Below are 26,577 nucleotides of genomic sequence, written 5' to 3'. Positions count from 1 at the left end.
GAAGCCCTACTGCTTCACGCATCTGTGCACTTGGCAGCAGCATCTTTGATGAATTTTTCTGGCTGCTCTTTAAGTTTGAGCAGCTTCTCCTTCTTGTGTCACAGCATGGTTTTCTCTGTGTGTTCCTCCTTCAGAAAGGCTGTGATGACATGATACTTCCAGCCTTACCTCTAAGGGCAGGCATTCCAGCAGTGATTTCAGGCAGCACACTTTCAAGGTGACCTGTGTTTCCTCTTGATTCCTTGCTTTGGGAAAGGGTAACCATTTCTGTTTCACCAATGCACCACAATACTGTTCCAACGGTCCTTTTGACAATGCAGCAGAGGGAATGGAGGTTGAGAGGATAAGCATTCACCTTGCAGCAAAGGAAGGCTGAGTATACTGGTTACTGCAATGTGCTCCTGGAGACACCAGTGTGATAACCCCATCATGTGTCCCAGCTGCAGCTGCTTGGCGGCATCAGCTGTGAAGGAGATGGCATCACCCGTCATCTGCCAAGCTTTCAGTGAGTCAATGCTCTGGCTGGCCACAAAGCTCACTTGGATGACTCCTCAGGAAGAAGAAATTCCTATTTGCAATGAAGTCCTCTCCTAACATAGATCACCCACAGCACCTATGAACCTGCAGGGTGCGCTGACTGATAGATCACTTTTGATCTATTGAAGATCCTGCACTTGTTTCTAACACCAGGAGCCACTCCGCTCCCCTCTTACAGTTGGAGAAAGAGCTCATGGGGGTTATAACCAAGCAGAGCTAATGCTTAGGCTTGAGTTAGCTGATGTTCAGGACCCAGGTGGGTTCCCCTGTCCTGTGTCCACACCATGAACCAAGCATTCCCATGCCTTTCAGTCACGCAGAGCTAATCTTGCCCACCACCCACCTTGGTCTTGGCATACACACACAGCAAGTACTACTATTCGCCTCGTGAGGACCAGACATGAGCTGAGCACAGCCCCCAGCCCTGCTCCATACCTGCCTCCGAGCTCCCTGGCTCACACACGTGCAGCTGTTCTCAGAGGCAAACCTGAGCCAGGAAAACCTATCCAGCCACCTGTGAGACCTGGGAAGTACAAAGCCACATGTGAGCCCCCTTTACACAGCCTGGCACCTCCGCTCCTCCAAATTCCTACTCTGCATGCATATAACGTCAGCGCTAACCACAGAAAATGGCTGCGATACGGCTACAACTGAATTTATTACCATTTCTCAGGGCAGGGGTGGGGAGCAGAAAAGTCCAAGGCTGTGACCTGAAGCTCAGCCCCAGCAAAGGGTCCAACATCAATTATAACTTCCCAGGGCCAGCTCCAGACCGACCTCCTCTGGTTTACACCTGACAAAGGTCCTCTCCCAGCCCAACCCCACCAGTGCTCAGTCAATTGCTGGACATGCCTTCGTGAGCCAGCCCAGTACCGCCAGGCTAGACACCTGCCTCCAGCAGTGACCAGCGGCAGGTAATTTTGGAAAGAGCAGACACAGAGCATGGCTGTAGCAGGTAGCTGATGAGCTGGGGAACTACATCTCAGATCAACCAGTCTTGATCCTCTGCATGTGTTTTATGAAGGCAGAGGGGACAGCACAAAAAACGCAATGGACACATTGGGTTGGGTGAACACGACAACTGAGAGGGAGAAGTAAGCCAGGAGTAGGAATGAGCTGGGCGCTCCCTTCCCCTTGCAGCGCGTGATGAGGATCAACAAAGCCTTCACCTAAGCACTCAGCTAACTGTTTTCTTCTTGTGTGCACTGAAGACTGGCTTTTCAACTCACAATTTGCACTCACTCTCTGGCAAGAAAGAGGTAAAAGGCCAAGTCACACTACGTATGTGTGGGGGGGAATCAGTCTCTTTTTATTTAACATCATAATTTAACCCACGTTTAATTGCATGATGTGCAGGACCTGAGTCATGATGCTGGATTTTTTCAAGGTGGAAATACTCCTGGCTCAACTAGCAATACGTGACCAACAGGGAACACGGAAACACTGCTTTTCCCATGTCCTCTTATATTGCTTCCACCAGACCCAGGAAGACAACAGAAAACCAGTCCTATATAGTTGGACATACCAGGGTTGCTGAAAGGATTCCCAATTCCTTGTTGTAAAATTGCCCCGAGAGTCTCAGTTCAGTCCTTAAAATGCATAGGGCAGAGGAATGAAATCACACATGGAAGATGTATTTTGCAGCACAGCCATAAACCTCAAACTTTGAGCGCACTAGTGGCTTACTGCACCGGTCCTTCCAACAAGGCAGTATGAATGCTGACTCTCATCTCACTAGTGAGAAAGAAAAAATCCCCCAACATAACTCCATCGATCTCAGTTCATTAACTTTGCACTGGAACCTAGTCCAGCACACCCCAAAGCTGATGGAAGGTGAGCTAGCAGAGTCCTTCCAAGCCAGCAACACACACCTCATCAGAGAGCTCAGAGAGAGGCCTGGGGGAGGAAGGAGGTGTTCAGGAAGGTGAAAGAGATGGATGACCTCATCCCACAGCTTGTTTGGTCACATCCCAAAGCTATCAGGCACTTTGGCATATTGCTGGCGGAGGCAGGTTCAGCAGGAGGCAGTACTGTCAGCAGTCCTGGCTGGGGCGTGGATGGCCCTGGGCAGTCACACTTCCATTCCTCTTGTGTGGAGGTACTTAACAATGCTTCTACAGAAAACCTGGGAGTAGTGTGCCCATCAGCTGTCACAGCTGAGGGATGTGTCCTCAGAAGGCCCAGTGCTGCATATTGCCTGCTACCAGGCAGTGACAGCCCGACACAGAACTGGTGCAGCTGGCCAGGCTCTGCCTCTGTCTCAACCCCAGGAACCATCACAAGCTTTTCCCTACCTACCTAGAAGAATTTCTTTTCTTTTTTTTGTAGCTTTTCAACTTCTCAATCCTCAACTCCTTTTATGGGCCTCTCTAAACAAGCCCTCCCTTTCAGATGCTGATGCTTTTCAGCTGATTAGACCACAGCCAGACCATAAGCTGGGTGTAAATCAGTACAGCTTGTCAACGCTAATTTACACCCGTTGAGAATTTCCCTTCCTCCACCATTTAGCAGAATTATATGATACATCTTTTATCTCTCCTCGCAGTTTAGCCTACCTGACCGTTCCCCTTCCCTGGCCCCCGAGCCTCCTGCTTTGCTCTGATCTCCCTGTAGGTTTGCAGGGTAAGTTGCTTATTTGCAATGTAAAATGTCTCTTAGCGCCACAGCCCCATGCAAACAAACCCATGAGAGGCACATTTATCCTTACTTGTGCAGCAAATCCAGCCCCATCTTTCCCCGGCAGCAGTTCCCTACAGCAGACACCGCACAAAACTTGCTAAGGGAAGAAATACATCCCTTATTGCCACTATGCAGTGCAGGACCTCTCTGGGGAGACAAAGGGGAGGGAGAATGAGAGAACTGATGCCTCGGAGACCCTGAGCTCTTCTTGCCTTTCTCCTTGAAGCTGATGGCAATGGCTCGCCACCCAGCTCAGCGCTATGTAGACTTTGTCAATAGGCAGGATACCATTAATGAGTTCTTGTTGCTATGGTGATATTGATGGATAGTCCCTGGGGTTGGTGGGAATCCAGGGAAAGCTAGCATAAAAAAAAAAAAAAGGTGCCAAAAATCCCCCAGGAAAACACGAGTTTGCCTACAAATGGGCAGTTGTGTCACATCCTAGGTGATTTCAGTGGCACTCATCCTCCCTCTTACAATAACATCGTGCTCTTTAGAGCCAGTGCAAGCACTCCTGTTCGCGGCAGGGCTCTGGCTCATAGGCGCACTGCTGCAAGTGGATTTCATTACCAGGCGTTATTTTTGCAGCTTCACTCCGACCACTCATTTCACATACAGCGTAAAAATCTTGGCTCCAGTGAAATCACTTGGATCTGCGCCAGTGGGCACAGAGCCAGGATTTTCCCCAGCTCTCAGGATGCCTTATCACAAGTGACAATTTCATTCAGCTGCCATGATAGCCACTGGGAACCCCCTGCCTTTCCAGAGCTGTTTCAAGCGTGGAAAAACTGCTGTTGCACAGGTCTTTTTGCTCTATTTCCCTGAGGCTCAGTGCTGTGCACTCTCCAAAGATGGTGTCATAATCTTTTACCCTTCATCCTAGCTGAGCAATGACCACTAGCAATGAGAGGCTGCACTCCAGTCACAAATGGGCCCTCTCACCTTGCACAAGTGTTCTAGGGATTTGGGGCACAGGAACTGCCTTCTTAAAACACCAGTTCTCTCTTTGGCCTTGCCTCCTCTGGGAAAAACAATCCTAATTCAGGTTGGTGGCATATTAATGAAGAAGTGATAAATCCCAGTGGAGCTCCCTCTTCCTCTGCGCATGCTATTTATCTAAGCTCACCAAGGGGTGTACAAACTGCAAGATGCCTTGTTTTAGGAGGGGACTTCAGTACCATTAGTAAATTTCAGTACGCTTTTTGTCCTAGCAAAGACTTGTATTTTCTGCTGTGTTTTATGTCTAGGAGTTGCCCCCTACACACACAAACTCAGTAAAGAACTTTTCACTCCGAACAGTGGTACCGCTCCAGGCCTGTACTGTTCCATCACATGATGGGCATCCTTACTCCAGAAAGTTGTTTTTGGTTTGGAACTGTTATTACAGAAGAAGTATACTCACAGGGGAGTAGTATCTATAGCAGGATCATTACGCAGACAGTTTTGCCAGTAAATGTCCCAGTACAGACCAGATCCAATTGATGCGTCACCTCTTCCATCTACTTGTGTGTTCAGATCCTTTGCCTGCATGTGAACTCAGGAACTGGAGACAAAATTACCCTGCCCCTCTCTTTGCATATTTTGATAGATGTAATTTTAATGGACTATGGAGTCTGAAAGCATTTTTACATCAGGAACAGATCCCAAGAGCAAAATTCAGTTAGTTTCTCCGACATAACATGTAGCTGTTCATCAGATTTATTGGGCAAGGTTCCCAGGCACATGGAGGCCAGACCAGCACTGACAGAGACTCTCTCTTGTATAGCAACCCTTTGATCAGACTGTCAGCATCATTTATTTGCTTGTGTTTCATATTCTTGAATGCTCCACTAAGTTATTCTTCCCAGCTGACTCAGAGGCAAAGGCTGCTCTTTAAAGTTGGATTTGCACCTCTTCCATTCCTCTCCATTTAAATTACCTATGGAAATGATTTAGAGTTTGGGGGGGTTTGGGGTTGTTTTTTCCCCTAGCTCCTTTTGACTGTCTGTCATTAGAAGCTTTAGGAAGGCCAATGGCTGGAGAAGACTCTAGTTGGTGTCTTCCCTGTAGGAATGTTGTGGGCTTGCAATTAGCATGCCTAATTGCTCTGCTTGACCTGCTGCTGGTCAGGGTGGAGAGCACAGAACCAACTGCAGCGTCCTGCCTGTCCCCCCAGCTAGGAGTGAGGGGATGTGGGGGCTGTGACTGCTATGGGTGGAAGAATGGAGATATCACCACAAACAGGTGGGGCCAGACAGGGGCAGGAACAAGTTTATTGCACTGGGAGACAGAGGCAGCTATAGGAACATAAAAGCTTCTTGAAATAGGATCTCTGCCTGTGGGGAACTGTTGTTCTACTGCCTATGCAACTATTATTTTTCTGCTAACCACTCTGTGACTGCAGCAACATGGCAGGTGGTGAACTGCCCAGAGCAGCTCAGGCCTGAGAAGAAGCAGCCAGTTTGGACTGGGCTGGAGCTCTGGTTCCTCCACCTGGGAGACACCAGGGTAAATAAATACCTGTAGGTACAAATCCCAGCATGCTGGAAAGAGTACACATTCCAGACAGCAACTTTCCAAGTGTGATCTGCCCTAAACACCTGGTCACCAAAGGTTTCTCAGAGTAGATCCCTTATATCAAGATATTTAACTTAAAATGATTATCAGATGCATTCGAGATAGGAGAATCTCTCTGGGCTGTCTTTGATCCCAGCTGGGAATTAACTCCCAGGTGACCCCACAGGAATGGGATTTGGAGAGATCAGACTGGAGGCAATATAGATTCACAGGATTTCTTACCACACACAAACCTGGCCTCACCTGCCCCCACATACATCAATGTCATACGTGGTTTACTGGCAATGTTTTTAAAGTCACCATTAAGAAATAAATTCCAAGAAAAATATCAATGCATATGCTCTTGGAATGCTTCTACAGACAACTATCTATTTTCATTTATGAGTATTTTGTTTTGGTTCTCCACCAGTTCATACTCTATGTTGAAAGGTGATGGAGGAGGAGGAGGCAGGATATGCCCCTTTGTTTAGAGCCAGCTTTAAGAAAACTGTTTTGTTTGCTTATTTCAAATGCACTGGATACTTTGTGCAAGTACGCTGCATCTTCTTGCGGTGCAGGTTAGCCATTGCACAGGTAAGATTGTGAAGCAAAAATAAATGCAGCAGCTTTGCAGCTCTTTCTAAGTGAGTGAGGGAGGAGGACAGTAAACCAGATCCCTTCTCCTTGTGCTGTGCATCTCAGATACTAGCTACATCACATAGTGTCCATGACATTTAGTATAAAGAAGACTCACCCTGGATCTAGAGTCACAAGATAGCCCATGCCCTTTCCTACGCCAACTTGCTTCAGGGACTGAAGCTGCCTGCTCCCAGCCAGCTCCGGGGTCTGTATTTCCCTTGCAATCAGAGTTGGGTATCATTACTTTCATGCCATTTTGCAAAACATTCCAAGTGTCTCACAAAGGCTGCTACATCCTTCTTAACTTTTTTTTTTTTTTTTTTTTGTAACTGGGAAAACATAAGATACAGATCACAGTAGGTAGATATGAGTCCTTGCATGCACATTTTACCAAGGCAGTGCTAAGAGCTGAACCAAGAGCACCACAGCTGAGCTGTAGGCAAACAACCAGCTTCCTGCCTGTAACTTCTAGTAACTGCACAGCACTGAAAGTCTGCAGCCTTTGTGGTTGTCTCAAAGTATCCACGCCTACCCAAAGCTGAACTCTTAGCAAAGAGAAACAAAATCACTCTATAGATATAACTTGGTAACGCCAATCAAAAGAGAGGAGATACTGTTGATGGAGACACCCAATCACTCACGGGTAACGTACAAAGCCTTTGTAAACACCTTTTTTAAGGAGTCCTCTCAGAAGTTACAGTGGGGATGCTGCAGCCAATGTGACTGTAAGAGTCTCATGCAACACAGCACCTCAGAAAAGGATTTAACCTCAGCTTCATAAACACTGCCCATCAACAATTCCTGCACGTAGCTACACCACCTCAGAAAGTTTAATTACCACTTAAGAAATGGAAGACAAAACGAGCTACATGACCTTTCCCACCCCAGATCCTGTAGGTCAGCATTATTTAAGACAACTGGGAGCCTGAAAAGCTAAACATTAGTGTTGGCAGATGAACAGATAGATGGATGGATCACTGCCAACATAATCCATCTTCCCACTTGCCTCCATAGGACTGGGTGACATTCAAAACTAACTACTGCCCTATGCAAAGAGAAATGCACGCAATGCAATGAGCAGGCTTTAAAATGGCCTCATCAGCTGGCAGGACCAGCAGCAAAATGCTTTACGGCTGCTACTTAACAATGCAGGCAAGGCTGTAAACAAGAGGTATCAGGCTACGACAGAAGTGGTGAGTGTAGTGACCACAGTGGATTTGCTGTAAGCCAACCCCTGAGCAAGTTGTAAAAATCCATCAGGATGCTGTCATTTTTCCTTTGTGTATAAATACTCTAAATCTAATGAACCTTTTAATCACAGCAGATAAAATTATGGTATTATCATCAAAGGGGATGCTCTGTCTACAGTTCCATGAAAAATCTCCATCTCTGCTCTAGTTGGATTTTCTTTTTTTTTGCTTGGGGCTCTATAAGTAAATTCCTCAAACACTGGAAAAAAAAAAGAAAAGAGTGAAGTCCACTTCATAGGAGATTTCTTAACACGGCCATTTATTGTGCAGACATCAGCTTACCTGATGCCAAACGGAACTCACTCCAGAGCTTTCAGATCCAGCTCAAATACCTGCTGCCCGAGCACAGAGGACACTCCTGCTCCCTGAGAGGGGCAGGCACAACAGCAGCTGTGACACACTGCATCCCTATGAATCACGTCACCCTCCCCCACAGGGAGCACACTGAAGCCTGCAGACTCCCACACATCCCAGGAGGTTCCCGTGCTCAGTAAGGATTCAAAAGTAAAATAATTTCCTTCATCTCCTACCTGTAGCAGACTGTTCTGTCAGCTACGAGACTACAACGTGACTTTTCTATATTGACACAGATAGCTCTAACGTGTACCTTCGTGCCTATAGTACCCCAAAGGACAGAGATCTTTCTCTCAGACAGGTCTGCAATATCACCCAGATCAGACTGCATGTCGTGGGGCTTTTTTACAACGGCTGAAGCCTTTAGGATTTCCTACATCTGCTAGCAAACATCAGCACTGTTGACAAAGTCAGCCAGTGCAGCCAAGTGCAGCAACAATCCCAGTCAAGATCTGAACCTGGGGCTCCAGGTGAATGATGCTTCCTGACTAACCCACTGCAGCATCTGGCTTCACTGAACTTGCCTGCATAATCTATGCCAAAAAAGCACTCATTTCCATTTACTATTGCCCATATGCCACCTCTAAATATACTTACATATTAGCATTTATGCAACATGCAGTACAAAATCCATATGGCCCCTTTCAGCAAGCAGCAACAGCAAGAAGGGTGAGTTGCAAAGCGAGTCTGGAGATGGAGCTTGTAAAGATTTCTTTCTAAGCAGCATCTAAAATTCACTGCAGATGGACAGTGACAGAAGAGTTGTTACAACCCGCTCCAGATGGGCCGCATTTTCCTTTCTGCATGAAGCTAAAATGGATTTCTTTTATACGAAGCATCTACCAGTGATCCCTCTGGAACAGAAGCTGGGGAGCCGAGCAGATCCAGACCTAGGCTGAGGAGTATCAGAGCCCATAGCACAACAGCCTCTAACTACCTTGACCAGCATCATCCGGGACATCCACCCTGGCTCCTGCCACCCCACTGGTCTAGGAGCTGTATTTAAGCCCTTGCCTGAGCCAGGCTGTATATATATTGCTTCTAGCCTGGGTGACATCAGAGCTGTGTTGGTACTATGGTTTTCTCTAGGGCTTGTTGGCTGAATCAAGATATAGTCATAAAGCCCACTCTGCTCTTCTCATTTGGATGCAGTGGGACTGTACACCTTATCCAAGGCTGCTGTCTCAGCCTGCCCTGCTGCCTGGCTTCCAGCTCACCTTCCTTTCCTGGGATCTCCATCCTTACTTGCTCCCTGACAAGGAGTTTTCTGAGCCCTTGTGTTTGCTAAGTATTGCTTCCCCAGGTTAAACAGAAGAAAGAAATGTTTATGTAGAACAAGAGCATAGAAATCAAAGAGTTTTTAGATGTCCCATGTGGTAACCACTGCCAGGAGACCTTCCAGGATGTAGGAGCCAAGCAACACAAGCCTGTCAGTAGTGGACTTCTGAATGGCAAACCATCCAAATGGGTGCTTTTGAATGTGTATATATAATACATAATAATTTGCTTTGACAGATAAAGGGCAAAAATGTGTTTGCTGTCACTGCCTAAATCACAGAAAAAATGTGGCAACAAATTAATTACTTCTGGATAATGTTTACCTTACCCATCAAGACTGCAAGACCATTAAACTTTCACATTCACTGTAAGAGAAAAAGGCTACATGCCTATAAAAGACTGCAGTCACAGCAGTAAGTCAGGGGCTTCATGCTGCTTACTCCCAATCTTACAGATGATGGGTTCTTAACTCCGAAAATTGTTGTATCCCTTGTGGGCATGTTGTGTTAGAGTCAATCTTAACAGATAGGAAGGCATTCATCGCAGAATTAAAAACATAACTGGTTGCTTAGTTACCAATGATCACTACACAGTTACATTTGCTGTGTGCAAACAGAGCCCAGTGCAAACCAATTATCCATCATTATGATCTAAAAATGTCAATTTCAGAGAGCTGAAAACAACTGTGAACCAGGTAATAAAGTAAATTTGAGTAGAGAAATACAAATGATAATTGGGAGCGCTTTTTTTTCCCCCCTAAATGTTCTAATAGCCACAATCCTGTGGCTGAGGACAGCAAATACATTGGTTTAGAAAAAAAGAGGATTCTTGTTTATTGGAAAAATGAAAGCAAGCACGTTATGTGTATAAACACTGGAAAAATGGAAAGTAGTAAATAAAAATGACAAGCTAAGAATTGTAAAAAACTGATAAAGGAAAAAAAACACAGCCAGAATCAAAGAGCTTCAGGATTAATGATGGCATGAAGGAGCTAAAATACATTGGGTCCTAAAACCAGCATAGTATCATTCAAAAAAATGAAGTGGAACTACAGTCAGTAGTAGTGCCATGAATGTAGAGCAAGTAGAAAGCTACTTCTGTCAGCTGCTCAGGAATAACTGTCTTGGGAGCTCTGCAACACTAATCTGAGATGATTCATTTTTTTTGTTTGTTTCTTTCAATACCAAAACATGAAATAAGTGGCCTAAGATTTAGGTCAGTTTGGAAAATACATTTCACAAGAGCAGCACATCCCTGTTGGCTGGGAACAGAAACTAAACGAAAGCAGACTACAGAAAGGTAAGTGATTTCATAGTGAAGATATTTAACCTCTAGAATAATTTTCTGGGGGCTGTGACGATTAGTGGGAATGGCTCAGGCATGGGAAACGGCCCTGTATCTGTGTGAGGCAGACTCGAAGAGCCAGAAGGTGCAGCGGTTGCAGTGATCTGCAAATGTCCCACCCAATTCTTGAAACATAGATATACGGATACTGCTATTTAATACACTGTGAGAAGCCACACTCATTTCTCCCAATTAGGAGCTATTATTTCATGCTTCATCCCCAAAGATCAAATCATTAAACCTCCCATAACTGTGACCTTCCTTTAGCAAGGTCTGCTTTTCATCTATCAACCAAACTGAGCCTCGGTGCCAGATCTATGGATAAGCTGCTGTACTTGGACACCTTACCAGAAGCACATTCATCAGAGTACACACCACATAGATGCTGGCAGGTTAGATACTCAGGGGCTAAACCACACACTGAATTTATCACAACGGTTGTAAACAATTAACAGTCATCAGTGCTGGTGTCCAGCCTCTCTTCTCCTCAGCAGTTCATCTTCCCTCTCCTAAAATACATATACAACAAAAGGAGTTACAGAGATATCTGCCTTCCTCACGTGTGTAAAGTGCTGCTATGCTACATCTGATCATGTCCTCATGACAATTCAAGCTCTCTGAAGGCAAGAAGAGTCAGAGCTAGATGCAACTGCAGTAGGAATGGGTTTGGGCTGAATGCTCTGCTTCTCTCCAGTAGAAACTGCACGTCCGGTGTATAGAAAGGACAAGACCCTCTACATAACCTGGGCTGCAGAAATCCCCTGCTCTCACGTAACATTCAGTTTACAGAGGAGGAGGAAAGGAGGAAATAGGTCAATCTGACTTCTTCATGCAATGCAGCACAATATGGTAAAAATAAATTCTATAGGGAACGTACACCATCTTTTTGCCTTTGACTCCACGATGAGATTGGTTCTTATTTGGCCAGGACAGCAGAAGCAAAGAACAGACTGGGCAATTTTGAGCTTGATAAAAAAAGGAGACAAACATGTTCCTTCCTATTCAAGACGTGTACAGAAAGTGCTAATAGTGCTTCAGTGACAGAAAGTATTTTCTGCTGTTGAGTTTCAGCAGAAGCTGAGGGAAGGATAGGTTACAACAGTCACCAGATAAACTTCTTCACCGTGCAATAGCTCCCACAGCAAACACAAAGTTGATGAGCAGCCTGGACAGGATGTATGCAATTTACCAAAAGATGGTGCTTGCATGTGTATTAAGTTGTGCATGGTAATATATGCATGTGTTACATATAGGACTGATCCACGTAGATGCTTACATTAAATGGGATTGGTTCATAAACACCACAACCTGCCTGCTCTGGAGAAATATTACAGACCTAAGAACAATTTCATGAGAGTGAGTCTGTATGAAAGATGGGAAGTGCCTCTCTCAGCTGCTGTGGTGTCCAAGACATCTGTCTGAAGGGTTACACTCTGCCCTGGAGGTCAGCATGTAGCAGCTGAGTCCATTTCTGTACATGCAAAGCCATCTTTGCTGTGTAAAGACAGGGCTTGTGACCTCCTGAAGGATGATGGGAGAGTTCTGTTACCTCTTCTGCCCACCGTAGATCTACTCCAAATTAGCACTGTCTGCTACTAATCTCTTGTTAACTATCAAGGCCCTCAGGTATGTAAACCTGGACCAAATGAAAAAGGCCCCAGGAAATAATGGGCTTACCTCATCATATCCCAGCTGGCAGCACTGCCAAGAACAGGGTGGAAAACTTGATTTATTAAAATTAATGAAGGAACTGGCTAGTCTTGAATAATTCATTACATATCAGCTGCTGCTGAGGTAATAGGAGCTCAGCAAGATCCTCTTTAGCGCTGCAAAGTGTCTAAAATCTTTAAATAAAATGAAGTCAAAGATTGGCTAGTTAAGATTGAAGGGCTTTCTCCGTGTGAAGAGACCCCAACTCCTATCACTGAGGTCATACTGCTGCCATCTGTGAAAACTGCCAAGGTCTCTCAAACGGAAGCCAGCCAGCTAACATCACTGATTTTTGCCAGGGCACAAAGCATTCTGCCTAAGCCATCAACTTATGTAGAATAGAATGGCTCCGTTTTTCACAACTCTTACTGAAGTCAAGTTTAGATTTTGATATTTACCATAAGCTAGGGATGTCTGAGGGTGCTGGCTTGCTCTTCTGATCATAACGTAGGAAAATAAATCAGCTGGACATGCAAAGAGGTAGGCACTACCATCTGAGTATGCATATCTTAAGGTGCAATCTCTGCTGCTGCTCAGGGCTTTCATCAGCACCAGCAGAATCAAATTACCCACAGCCTGGGCAGTGTCAGGGCTGCATTTTGGAAGCATGTCAGAAGCCCTGGAACAGAATCCTGCTAACTTAATCTGGTGCCACTTGATGAAACAAGGGCTCATTTTTCAACTCTGCTGAAGTCAATGGTAAAACCTTTGACGAATGTGTAAAAGCAGCAGCAAAATCAGGCACTGCAGTTAGATGGCTGATACTCCTCTTCCTCTATGTCCTCCTGCAGAGGTCAGAGGAATTGTAGTTAATATAGAAAGAGGAAAAACTGATACGTGCAGCTCTGGTTTGCACGGCCTTCCTTTGTCCCCCACCGGGCACCTAGGAATTCGTGATGCGCTGATGGTACAGCAGCTCTGGATCATATTAAGGCAGCTGGACAAGACAGCCTTTGACTCAAGATCCTGATAAATAGGGAGTGATCCCGATGCCTTGTTGATTGCCTCAAACCAGATTTTTTTTCCAGATACCATTCCCGCTTCAGCCAGAGCAGACGATTTTGGCCAGGCCTCTGTGTCTGCAGTATTTTAATAGAAGTACTCCAATACGAGCAATTGGCGTCACGAGACATTTGACCTAGCCCCAGGAGACTGACAGTTTCCTTCCTCTTCAAAAATACTGTTTCATCGATCACTTGTATTTTAAAAATTAAAGCCAACTCCTCTTGCCTTGAAATGGAGGCAGTGCTTTCTCCTTTTTGCTGCCTGTTTATAGCCTCTCTGTGGGAGGTCACAGGACATTGATTTACAGTTCTGAGCTTTCTGCGGACATAGGTTAAGATAATTTGAAGAAGCCACAAACTGACACTGTGACTTCTCACCCTGAAGTGTGTGGATGAAGCAAATATTGTAACTCTCACACAGTTGCGGAGTGGGAGATGCTGTGAACAGGTTGTAACCTGGGAACATGGGAGACCAACATCCAGCCCCTGATCTCCTGGGGTCCTCCCAGACAAGACACTCCAATTCACGTGCTTCAGCTCTAATATCTACAAAAGGTGATAATAAAACTACCTTCCAGCATCTGCAAAAACTAGACTTTTCCTCTCCTTGCAGTCTTTGAGCACCAAGGGAAGTTGGGTAAAGTTTTCTACAACTCAAGTGTGATTATTTGGAACTAACTGAACTCTGGGACCTGTGTTCAAGTGTAACAGCTCCCAGCCATTGTCTGAGCACAAGCTGGCAGGGCTCTGGCTACCTCAAAGGACATGGGTGCCGCCTTCTCTCAAGCTGTAAGAAAATGCAGGTATGTGGGCAAGGACAGGACTGTGGTATCAAAGGACCTGTCCATGAAGCGTACGTGCCTCTCTGTACATGCTACCAGGGTAACTGTCTGTGTGGTTGTGGCTTTGCAGCTGCTTTTGGCCTTTCACCATTGTTTTCTTCTCCTTTTCCTTCTTTCTTTCTCCCTCTTTTTTTTTTTTTTTTTTTTCTTTCCCTCTCTCCTTAAACAGTCATCTTTTATCTTCTGCAAAGGGCACCTGACTAGCAATGATGTACAACTGGGAGCTGGTTAAGGAGGCACGGTGGCCCTCTGACTTGCCAGACAACAGCAGTTGCTATGTGGCTTCCTTTGCTTTGTTCCTTCAGGAGACCAGTTGGTATTTACAGCATTTTCTCTAAGCAAGGCATCATCCCTGAGATATGCTCACGTGAGAGTGCTTCAGGGAATTCCAGCTGAGAGGTTAAAGGATTTTATCGTTAAAAAACCAGAACACCACACTACACAAAAAGCCAACCACAAAACCTCAGAGAAATCCTGGAGGAGATGGCTGTTTCCTTCCAAGTGATTCTGTGATGGAGGGACTGTAAGAGAGTCAGGAAGCAAGAATTTTACCCATTCAAATACAATCCCATTTTTTTCAGGAAGATATTAAAAATCCATTTCAATGCAAACCATTTTGGGGAAGGGTAGATAGAGGCTGGAGCCTGTCCAAATATTCACCTGGCTTCCACTTTCCCAGCCTGAACAGTGAAAAAAAGTTAAGAGAAGGGCACAAAGCAACCTAATTGTTATTCCAGGCAGAAAGGAAGGCAAATGGTGTAAATCAAGAGTAGCGCAACTTAGATGCTTCTGTTACATTTGTTTGTTGGGGGTTTTTTTAACCTAAAAGATAAAATGCATGTAACTGAATTGGCTAGGACTTTGGGGACACTGGTGTGGCTGGGATCATAAAACAGTCTATAAGTTGCTTGAAGAGACACATTTGTGTCCCCAGGGTACAGCAGTGTACAGAAGGGTCCTTCTCCCGATTCTCCCATTTCTGCCCTCAGTGGTGCTGTGCTGAAGGCACACTCTGCTGCTGACGGGTGAGCCCAGCTAAGTGTTAAACATGGCTTAGCCTAAGCAGGGGGAAGAAAAAAAAAAAAAAAAGTAGTTAAATGCTTTTTTATTTTCTCTAAGGATATGGTGGAACCAAGCCAAAAGTGTGTATTTGTACTGCTTTGCCTAAGGCGGCATAAGCACCTTCTCTGGTGAATCACCAGGTCCCCAAAGCTTTTGCTCCTTCTAAATGAATGCCAAGCATCATGAGGAAACGCTGCCAGGTACAAGGACACTGTGACACTGCTGGGCTAATGCATGACGGGTGTCCATGACTGAGGGTCTGCAGGATTCTGCTCCAAGCTCTCTAGGATGATGACATTTCGGATCTAATCCCCAGTATCTGACTTCTCACTGTGCTCCAATTTACCTCAGTTTTTCTGCCTAGTGCTATTCTCAAATCTTCCAAAAAGCACTTTCCCAGTCTGTTATCGAGTAGCTTTCAGGAAGCTGGAGACAGCAGCTCCTCACTGTTCAGGGGTCAGCACAAGTGGGATCTTGGCAGGCAGGCACACAGGATAGCTTTGGAGGTGAAGGAAGACAGAGATGGACAGAAGACTGCTTCCACCATGACGCTATGGACAAGTCACACACTGCAAAGTCTGGAAACAAACCCGTGAGATGGAGATAAGGGGAGCAGGGGCAAACCCACTCAGATAAATCTGAGGCTTCCAGCAGCCATGTTAACATGCAGTAGATGACAACCAGGCTCAGCTGTTTTGATGTTAATTGCTTGGCTGCTTTAATTGGATAGAGGTTTCTAAGTCCTGATGTCAGCTGTGTGACAAGACAAACTGATACCTACCTCTTATCTCCCTTATCTTGGCTTGCCCAGTGCTGCGTGGTCAGTACATATGATCCTATACATTAGAATTGTCCACAGAGCTGATGGGTGTTTTTTTCAAGAGGAACAAGAAACATTTCCCATCTGAAGTGACTGTTGGACTCTGATTTGAGGCAAAGCTACTCTGGCCTGAGTTCAGTTTCTGCTCCAGGGGATGCCTCCAAGGCACTGATAACCATCATCAGCACAGATAATAATCACTGAGCTGCAGGGCCACTCATCCATAGTGCAATGACTGCACATGGATACCTGATGGCTTCTGATGATGTGCCACTTGCATCACTTGTGCAATGCAGCCAGTGTCCCTCCGGACTTGGGGAGGGATGCAATGGTCTCACACTGCAACAGCACATGGAGCTAGAGTACCGTTACCACAAAGCGGTGTTTTAAGCTGGGAGGTTATGAGCGTGGCTGAGGAAAAAGTAGCTTTCTAAGATGGGTCCCAGCACACCAGGCTTCCTGCTGCAGTATGTGCCACGGGGCTGGCATGCAGCGAGATGCAGGGCTGCCAAGTCCAGCTTCTGCCTTCCTCCTCCCTTTCTCCTTTGGCTCTTTGCTGTGCAAGATGATGTAGATACGAACACCATGGGCGACAGAAAACACCCCCACAGCTGCCAAGCACCGCACTGCCCCCGAACTAACTGGATTAGGAGGAGCACCAAGTTTGCAGCCAGACCCAGCAAGCCCCCAGCAGCCTGGGTTGCTCTGGTAGGGCTCTGTACTGAGAGAACTCGTGCTCTGTCCCTCATCCCCATTACCGCTTTGGTGACATGAAAGCAAAGAAAAAAAAGACATTAAATGTTCTGTATCAAGGAGTGCTGGGTCTTCCTCTAAAGAAAGTGGGGGAGGATCCCCCAGTAGGCTGTAGTCTCCCAGCACACGCTTTGCCATCAGGTTCCCTCACTGGGAGGGAGCCCTGAGGCTAAGAGTCTCCCTGCTGCTTCATGACCCCATGGGCAACTGGGACAGTGGTACAGTACATGTGCCCATGGGCCAAGCTTGGCACGTGGGTACTGGGGCAAGAAGCCAGCCACCACCTCGCGAAAGGCTTCTTGGACAGGCATGTGCTTGGAGTAGTGCTGGTGGAAGACACCTCTGCCTGCAGCTCTCCTCTGTCCTTTCTGGACAATTCCCCTCAGTGAGTGCCACCTCTGTGTGCCGAACCTAGAAGCAGGTTCATCTCCATCAGATGACTACAAACCTGTCCTCACAGTCAGTACATTGAACAGAAAGGAAGCTGGCAGACCTGAACCACTGCGTATAAAGAAGCGGTACCATAGGCTCAAGTTTATCCTCAGACGGATGCAGACAATCTGATCAGAAGCAAGCAAAGTTACCTGATTTTGGCTACTGCCAGTGTGAGGAGGACACTGCATGAGGTACAGAGCTACCAAGGGAAGCTACAGTGAAATCAGCCACCTCTTCGAGCCATTTACCACATCATGAGGCAGGATGAATCAATAATATGTATCGAGCTGGGAAAGTTAATCTGCATCCAGAGCATCATAACAAATTAAAAGGAAATAAAATCAGTACAATTCCACTGGCTCTCATTACTATCACAGTGGAGAGTAATTAAAATCCGTGGGCCAAATTTAATGCTGGAAGAACTCTCAACTCTCTAAAGCCAAAGGCACTGTACAAGGGCATTGTTTTTTCCAGATGTCATGTTTCAAACAGCAGCAGGAATGGTAAAATGGGCAGAGACAATAGGGCAGGGTAAGAGGGGAAGCTACATATGAGTCAGTCATTCTGCTTCTTGCTCTTCCTCACCTGGAGTCATGCTGCACTCCTGCTGCTTTGGTGCTTGATGGGCAGAATCTCAAAAGCTCCAGGCATTTGTACGTGGGGCTCCTACTCCGATTACAAGGCCTCCCCAAGTCAATACGCAACTGCCATCCATCAGCAGCATTCATCAACTTGAAGCAGCATCCACCACCCACAGCTCGGTACCCTGCCCCACACCCTGTGAGGCCCCATGTGGCTCTGTCTCAGCTCAGTCCCACAGCTGATTCCCATTGAGTGGAAGTGTGATGCACAGGACACACACCCCTCGTCACCGCACGCTGCACTGCGTCCAACTAAGCAGCACTGCAGCACGAGGTGGGAGCGCAGCCACCACACAGGCACCCAGTGAAGCAGCTGATGGTGCCGCTGGCTGCTGACAGCCAGCAGGACTGGGGATGTGAATGCAAAGTTTGTTTCACAGGGCTCAGGGATTGGAAACAGCTGTTAAAGGAGGGAGGCACTCAACAGAATAAATCTATTTAGGGAAGTCCTGTAGCCCATGTCTACCAAGAGATTAGATCTCTGCATTCTTGTCCAGCTTTCAACTTTACGAACCTTTTATCTCCTGTTAACACCCCCTGTGCATGGCTTCCACCTATGGAAGCTGTGCTGGCATCAGCAGGATTATGCAGCTACTAAATAGCTTGTGAACTCCAGTCTGCACATATACATTTCTGCTGAGGACTTTTACACATGGACACATCTACTATGCAGTAATTACAATAATCTACAGACATAATCCAAAGTGGACTGTTAATGCTGTTCTACAGATTGATGTACTACAGTCCTGCAGGTGGAAGCATGGACGGAGAGTTTTATCTCTAGACATACCATGATCTCGTTCACTGTCTGGAAAGTGGACACCTCACTTGACCTAGCTTTGCCTCAGTATGCCTTTCAAAAGTTCTGTCACTCTACTGACACATGCCCACCTCTGTAACCAACATTCAGATCCACCAAAGAAAAGCACAAAAGCCTCACTCTTAAAAAGCGTTCAGCACCTACATTCATAGCCATATCCTCACAGAACGTGCTACATCATTTCACCAAAAATAAGTGCTCGCGTCTTTCAAAACAATCCAGCAGGAACTGCAGAGAACCTCTGGAAATCTGCCCCTTAAATAAGTATCTATCTAGGACCCAACCTCCCTCATTTCTCTTATTTACATCTGAAAGTAACAGACCATCTGTCCTGGTCCAGAAACCCAGGACTTCTCTGCTAGAACACCTTTTTAGCCCGCCCACTGAAAATGAGCAGCATGAGCTTCTGCTGCGTCATGCCAGCAGGTGCATTCACCTTGGCTGCTGTGGGAGGGAAAGGCTGTGTCTTGTTCTGGGAGGAAAGCAGAAGGCATGACCAGCTAAGGGGAAGTGTTTCTTTCACAGATCCTAAGAAGGGAAAGTATGTCCAAATTTTTCTCTTTACAATGGGGTAGGAACATAATTTTTAATGATGTACTACATAGAATAAATATATCGTGTGTCTTTCCTATTACAACAACTTTGAATTGATTTGTATAACGTGTAGACATTCTCAAAGGAATTACCCTTTAAGGTAGCATTAGCTTGAGGAATAACTGGAGTTTTGCCCTGAATATGACTTTACTCAAAAAGAACTGTCTTTACACGAGATGACATATGGGTAAAAGGATGGCTCTTACGCAGTGAGGAAATGAAGTTGCTGACTCTCACCCCTCTGGTCAGGCCTTCTTCCTACGGAGGTCAAAAGCCATCCTGTACAAAAAAATCCAAGCTATGCACTAACACATACTGCATTGTTGTAAGCACGGAGAGGATGGCTGATGCGGCTGTGGGCTATCATAGTAAGTGCAAGTGGCTTGTGAGCTGGGCTAGCTCTGTTTTATGGATTTACTTCATGCTAGTGCTGTGATGAAGAAAAGCCCAAGGAGTGTGCCGAGCGCCAGCATAAAAAATGTTGCAGAGTTATTGCTCTAATGTTTGCGTACTACCAAAAGTAACGCAGCACTATGCAGATAAGCAATGACTGTGTCCCTTGGGGTCGTGGCTATATGGCAACCAGGTAGGACTGAACCTGGAATCAAGGACAGAACATCCTCCCTGAAAGGCAATGACTGGCCGTGAAAGCACTTTTGTATTAGCAGACCTGGTTCTCAGAGCCAGGAAAGGGATGTCAGCTCTTTGCATAGCTGCTAGAAGGTGTCGCAAGACTCAAGTGGCAGATCAAACAAGCAAGCTATGCACCTTAATCTTAAAAGGCTGATCAGTTCAGGAGCTGCTTATCCATAAGGAAGGCTTCCATGGCCGCCTCCTTTCTCGTTCAGAAACAGATTTTCTTCTTTTCTCCTGTGACTTTGGCTGATGGTTGCTCTCAATGACACTGAGCTTTTAGAGAAGCTGAACTACTGCCTTGTGATGTCACCACACTGCAGGTACGGTTTCTGCAAGCATAAAGCACCAACTTCCAAAACCATATCCAGCTCTTAAAACTAGGAAGAGGACTGCCACGTTGGGGCTCATAGACAGGTTATCATGTGTTGCAGAAACCTGAACCCTGATTGTCCGCAGAGAACAGAGCTGTTGCAACAGCTGTGGTAGAAAATGGGGCACATCAGCGCAAAGCAGTTCAGCACCGCAAACCAAGACTCCTGAGGCAGTGCTCTCAGATCTTCCTGTAATTGAGAGGTCTCAGTTCAGTTCAGGCCTGAGGTTTTTCCAGCTTAAACTATCACAGCACGGATAGCAGTGTATCAGTCCTGTATGAGAAGCAGTTACCTCCCTGGCTCTTAAAAGGCACTTTCTTGAAAGGGGTCTTTCAAGAGGGACCTCCTCTTGAAAGGGGTTGCTTCCATCTGCTCCTAGAAGCAGGCTGGAAGGAACAGGCACATCACCATGAGTGACAGGAGTACTTCAGCTGACTGATACCCCCAGGCACTGATGTCCTGTTAGCCCAGAGGGCTCAGCTTCAATCCAATACCAACCACAGCTGGTGCTATTTCTGCTCCAGTCAAACTGTGAACCACTGCTTTGCCTCTAGACCTTTCTGCAGGATGGGCTGATTGAGCAAGGTGCCTGAGATACAAAGATGAGCAAGGACTTGATTAGAGGGAATGGCAGGCAAGTTGTCCTTGAGACAAGCTATGAGGCTAGCAGGTAAATCTGTCACAGCAGTTCTGACTGGCTGTGACACTAGAAACTTAACGTTTATCACTTCTGTGCCACATCTGAATGGAGCTGTCTCTTCTCAGCATCTCAGGGTCTTCAGTTCCGTTCTTCCTGGGGGACGAACCTCACCTGAAACGTTCAGCTTGTGTATTCTGAGTCTTGTAAATCGCTTGCTTGTGGTCAAAGCTGCTGTCATCTTCCAGTCGCTAACCGGCTTCCTAAACATGCCTGCAGAAACAGTCAGGTTGCTGTGTTGCAAACAAATGAGCTTTGACAGAACATCGCCAGCACTTCTCCCAGACGTGGGGGAAGCCACAAGATGGGCTGCACAGTGTCTGACTGGAGCAGCTCTAGCGCTGCATCCATAGCTAGTGCAGTGTCTGGTTGCTTCTGCAAGCACCGACAAAGAACCAAGCCTGTAAACTCCCACTAGCATCTGCTGAAGCTTCATATCCCAGTGGAAAAATGGGATTTTTTTCTTACACGTATCTCTAAGCATTTCAGCAGCAGAGAAGGCAAGGGCGTAGACACTCCCTAGCTAAAAACACAAAGCCATGTTTTTTTCTTTATAAGAAAAAATTTGCTGCTGAACCTTGACTTCCTTTCTAGGACAGGAGACAGAGAAGGATTTCAAAAACTTCAATTCCTTTCGTTCCTTCCTGGAAAGAAGCCTTCAGGACAGGTACTGTTTAATTCCTGGCCAGGTTATTTCTAGAAGGTGAGGGGACTCTCAAATCCAGGTTCCAAAACATCTGCCGAGTTGTTGTTTCAGGCTCTGAGTTGTTACATGGCAAAATGAGTATCAGCAGACAGTGGAGATTTTTTTTTCTTTTTCCCCTTGTGCTTCACCTTGAAGCAGCTGTTAGCAAAGCCACAAAACTCCTCTGCCCCTCAGTGTATTTAACACAGCCTTGGCAAAGGGACTGCAGTTTGTCATCTCATGAATATGGGAATTGCCTAATTCTCCAGCTATTCTCATTACCTCAGCCTGAGGGTCCCAGCTTTCCATAACTAATTCCTGAAATCACTGACTTTCACTGTCCTTGCTGTCCTTGAGCAGCAGATCCCTGCTCCTCCTATGACTGATGCTGGTGTCTGCTGTGGTGACCCAGGTTTTCCCAGGACGCTCCCTGAGCGGGGATGACACTGTGGACAAGGCTACTGACCCCACCACTCCTGTCGCAGTTCCCAGAGCTACTCACCCTTTGTTGCTGTAACTTACCAGGGTGTTTTGAAACAAACGCTGCATGGCACTCTGCAGTGGCTCAGGGCTTGCTGAACAGCCCTGAAGCCTGGGCAGCGGGCTGGCAGCACTAACAGAGTCCTTCCCTGGCAGCAGAGGAGATCCCTCACCCTGTTCCTACAAGCTGTGGAGCTCCCTGACTCCTTTGGCATTCTACCTCATCTGCGACTACCACAAAGTCTAGGGATTTGCAGTGCCTCCCACCCGCTGGTTCATTTTCCCCTCACTGTCACATGTGTTCTCAGTCTACCTTCCCTCCCCGTGCCTGTGCCCCTGTTTTCTGCTCCTCCATTATTTTTCCTAATATCACTGATCCTGCCAGCCCTGTCCATCCCCCAAGACTCAGAGCTCAAGCTGTTCCTGTGCTGGAAGTTGATAATGGCTGCCAGGAACCAGCTGTTAGGGCTGCTGCAAACTGCAAAGCAGCTGGAAGCTGAGGTTGAGCTAATTATGAAGCAGGGTCTGCAAAACTTGTGGCAATTCTGGCCAGAAGTGCCTAGTTTATTCCCAGAGACAAACGGACACATCCTTTGAATGTCAGCAGGTGACTCGTGAGCAGGAAAGTCACCAAGCTGTAGACAGCTTTTACAATCCTGACTACAGAATGCCGCATGTGATGCCTCCTCATCTCACAAACACCCACGACTGCTGCTGCCAAGCTGCTCTGGACAAGGAGAACACGCTCACATGCTGCAGTGGCAGCTGAGGATGCTTAAAGCTGGTTTGTTTCAAGGGCCAGATTCCTGCAGAGTACAGGCAGGTAAGAGATCTTCTCACAGCCCAAGAAGTAGCTACAGTAGCTCAGGCTACTGAGTCAAGATCATGGATACAGGATTTATTGCCCTAGAGTTTGCCAAAAGGGTAACTGCATCAATGGTAAATAAAATCTGGATTATGTCTTCTGGTAGCTCATTTCTTTTTTATGGTTCAAAACTGGCCTCTATAGAAGCCACAGAATGCATCACCTTGGAAGTCCATGGTTTTATAATCAGAATCTTTCTTTCAATTAGTCATATTATAGGGCTGTAAATACAATAATTCCATCAATACTATGGAACAGTCACACCGCATTTGTATAAATATAAACGAGTGCTAATGTGCCATAGAGCTAATCTGATATGACAGTAACTGGCTCATGCCCAGCCATGGAGGCCCTGGAGCTACGCTTGCTCTCTCCCCTCGAAAAGAACTGTCCTCTGAAACACTGGAAAGGAAACAAACTGCGATAATGCATCTTGCCTGCCAGCAATGAACAATGCTTCCTGCAACTGCAGCACTGAGGTGTTTGGGGTTGGGGGGTGTTTGTTTTGGGCAGGAATGTACTTATAATGGAGCCTGATCTACAAATATAAATATTAAGAAATCAGTGTTTCCAGAACACCTTGTAAGACTAGATCAGATTCAGCACGTACCCAATGGGTATTAAGCCCAGAAAAGCCATAAAAGCATTCAGTCTGCTCCTTTTTCTTCTCTCTGTGACTACTGGGGGCTGTACATCATTACCTAGTCTGCAGTAGGCTTTTCTCACACAAACAAAGCTTAAGAAGCTTAAAACTTTGTAAAGGCTTTGGGGCTACCGGTTACCCTATGCGGTGCTCTACAGAGAGGGCAGCAAGCCTAAAATCTGAGGCTGCATCTGGGGTTCTCTGGTTAAAGGCCTTAAAGGAGATCAACATAAGCAATGCCTAAGGACGGGAACCAGATCTCAAACACAGCCCTGTCTGGGCCACAGAAGCAAGGGGAAAGACTCAAAAGCAGGCTAGGATCAGGAGTCTTCTGGGTTACAGTCACAACAGGAACCACTTGCTTTGCTTTTGGAAACATACCCTTCAAAGACGGTTTCAGTGAGGAGAGACCTTCTCTCTTTTGTGAGGGAGGCTGTCAAAGAAGTCACCGCAGGTATCTAGGCTTTCTGCATTTGGCTCATCAGCTCTGGGCATGCTTTGCTGTCTGGCTGTACAATGCCTTGCCTAATGTACCCTCACCCATGATGGAACTCTTAGGTTCTACCCCAATACAAACAAAAGAACGATCAGAGACTTGGTTTAATCAGAAACCATTCTTCTCAATAGTGTGGCACTAAAGGCACATAATTGTTGGCAATATGCAAGAGCAGTATCTCAAAATCCCAAAGCATGCATGGCCTGTCAATGCCCAAAACAGTTCCTGGAGCAGCCAGTGGAACTGAGAGAGAATTTTGTTAGAGGAGGTGGGGGAAGAGCACCCTAAACAGAGGATTTAGGATCTGTGAGATGATGGCTTGGTTCTGGACTTGAGTTACACCTTTCTAGGTCTCCGATCTGCTCCTCCATCTGTAAAATGGGATCAATAAAAAGCTCCCTGACTTGCAGCCAGGCTCCCAGTCTTAATTGATGTCCGTGAAGCATTTTGAGAGCCATGAATGAAAGAAACCATCACCAAGCCCTCAGGCCTTACTACAATACCAACAAAAAATGCAGAGTTTTGTTTATAATGCTTTTCAGTGCCACAATGACTGAGAAACGAGAGAAAGCAAAAGTGCAGATGCACCCAGCGCTGCCTTGCTGCAGTGTAAATAAAAATGGTAGGAGCGGGTTTTATACATATCCCTCCAGGGAATTCTGTCGTAGCTACTATTTTCAATAATGCAGTGAAACTTCTACGCCTATGGATTCAGACAGATGCCCTTGCTAATAGCTCAGGTATCAAAACCTATTATGAATTTGGGAAAAAGCATCCTGGAGTTGAAAACGTTATGAATCACATGGAAACAAATAAGAAATGCCTCATTTGCACCCCGTAGATGTAAAGAGCTAGGTGCTGCTCAGCCAGCCCTTACAGCAATTAAACTCGGGCTAATGCCGTACCAGCGCACAACATCCCACCCCGCACAGGACAAAAGCCCCGTGGCACCTGAAAGGCTCTAACCTGGCGGTTTGCGAAGTTGCCTCTGCGGCTGCTGTTCTAGGACCCGGAGAGGGAAAGCCGGGGGGGCTGACCCGAAACCCTGCGCAGCGGGGGCAGCCCCCGCAGCCCGGCAGAACGGTTTGCGGGGAGCAGAGCGGGCTGCGCCGGCGGGAGCCACCGCGGAGCGCTGCGGGCAGGGAGCGGGCGAGTGCAGGGCGGGGGTCCCGCGGGTCCCGCAGCGACGAGCAGGTGCCAGCCGGGGAAGGTGCGCAAGGGTGCGGGAAGCGTGCGCGTCCCCCCCGCTCCCGCAGCGCTCCCGCAACGCTCCCGCAGCGCTCCCGGGCTGGGCGCGGAGCTGCTGCGCCCCAAGGTCCCGCCCGGGCCCGCAGGGGGACCCGGGGAACGAGACCCACGAACGGAGAAATACCGGAACGGCTGCGCCCGGCGGCGCCCCGCCTGCCGCCCGAGAGGGGCAGAGCCGGGCAGAGGCGGGGAGGCCACCGCCGGCTCCGCAGCCCTCCCCGGCGCGCAGCCATTTGCCTTTGTTGCAGCCCCGCGCCCGCAAGGTGCGGCGTGGGCCGGGGCCGGGGCGCGCTGCCCCGCGAGGAGCGCGGCCCCGGCAGCACGGCGGAGGGCAGGCGCCCTGCGGGAGCGGCTGCCGAGAGGGACCCGCCCGCCGCCCGCGCCCACCTACCTGCAGAGCCCGCCCGGGACGCGTCGCCTCCCGCCTTTGTTGTGCATGCCCCGGCAGGGCAGCGCCGCGCCGAGCCCAGCCGCCGGCCCGCCGCCGCCCGTCCGCCCCCTCCGCGCACCGCCGAGCCGCAGCCAGGCCCCGGCTTAGCCCGTCGCCACGGCAACGGCGGGCGCGCGGCGGCGCGTGCGGCGCGGGTGGGGTAACGGCCGCCGCGAACGGCCGCGGGGCCCCGCCCGCCGCGCGCCCGCCCGAGGGGGGGGGGAGGGGAAGGGGGGCGGCTGGGGGCCCGGCCGGGTGTCCCCGCGGGGCCTGAGGCGGGCGCCGGCAGCGGGCGGCCCCCCGGCCGCGGGGCGCTCGGCTTTGGCGGGCTGGAAGGGCGGAGGGCGGCAGCACGGCCGGTCCCTCGCCAAGGCCAGCGGGACCCCGGCCTGACCCGCCGCGGCCGGGACGGAGCGCGGGAGGCGGCTCGGCTCGGCTCGGCTCGGCTCGGCTCGGCACGGCTCGGCTCGGCGGCCGCCCGCCCCCCGCTCGCCCCCCGCTCGCCCCCCGCTCCCCCGCCTTGCCTAGCGTGCCTGGCGGATCCCGGCCGGGCGCGGGCTGGCTCTCGGCTCCCTCCTACGGTGCCTGGGATCCCTCGTTTCCCACGGCCGGCAGCCGGTCTAGGCTGCCCCTCGGCTGCCCTTAGCCGAGGTCCAGGCTGCTGTTGTCCTAAAGCCAGCGTGGCCCGGGTGACTTTGGCCACTGCCTGCCCCCATCAGCCCCGCGGGC

The 26,577-nt window shown here is 48.1% G+C and overlaps 1 protein-coding gene across 3 annotated transcripts in view; it reads right to left on the bottom strand.

The window, feature by feature from the left end:
* LOC119152808 (kalirin-like) overlaps positions 1 to 25,957 on the bottom strand; it is a 46,628-nt gene extending 20,671 nt beyond the window's left edge. The window contains exon 1 of one of the 3 annotated variants that reach the window (XM_037398504.1): positions 25,810 to 25,957. In XM_037398504.1, the coding sequence (XP_037254401.1) occupies positions 25,810 to 25,856 (47 nt within the window). In that variant the 5' untranslated portion in view covers positions 25,857 to 25,957. The remainder of the gene's footprint in view (positions 1 to 25,809) is intronic. The other 2 variants (XM_037398503.1, XM_037398502.1) reach the window with 2 other exon arrangements.
* Between the last annotated feature and the right edge of the window lie 620 nt (positions 25,958 to 26,577).

This window comes from Falco rusticolus, chromosome 8 (assembly GCF_015220075.1).
Source record: "Falco rusticolus isolate bFalRus1 chromosome 8, bFalRus1.pri, whole genome shotgun sequence".
NCBI lineage: Eukaryota > Metazoa > Chordata > Aves > Falconiformes > Falconidae > Falco > Falco rusticolus.
The sequence above is the reverse complement of the archived record's forward strand: the minus strand, read 5'-3'. Positions and strand labels throughout refer to the sequence as shown.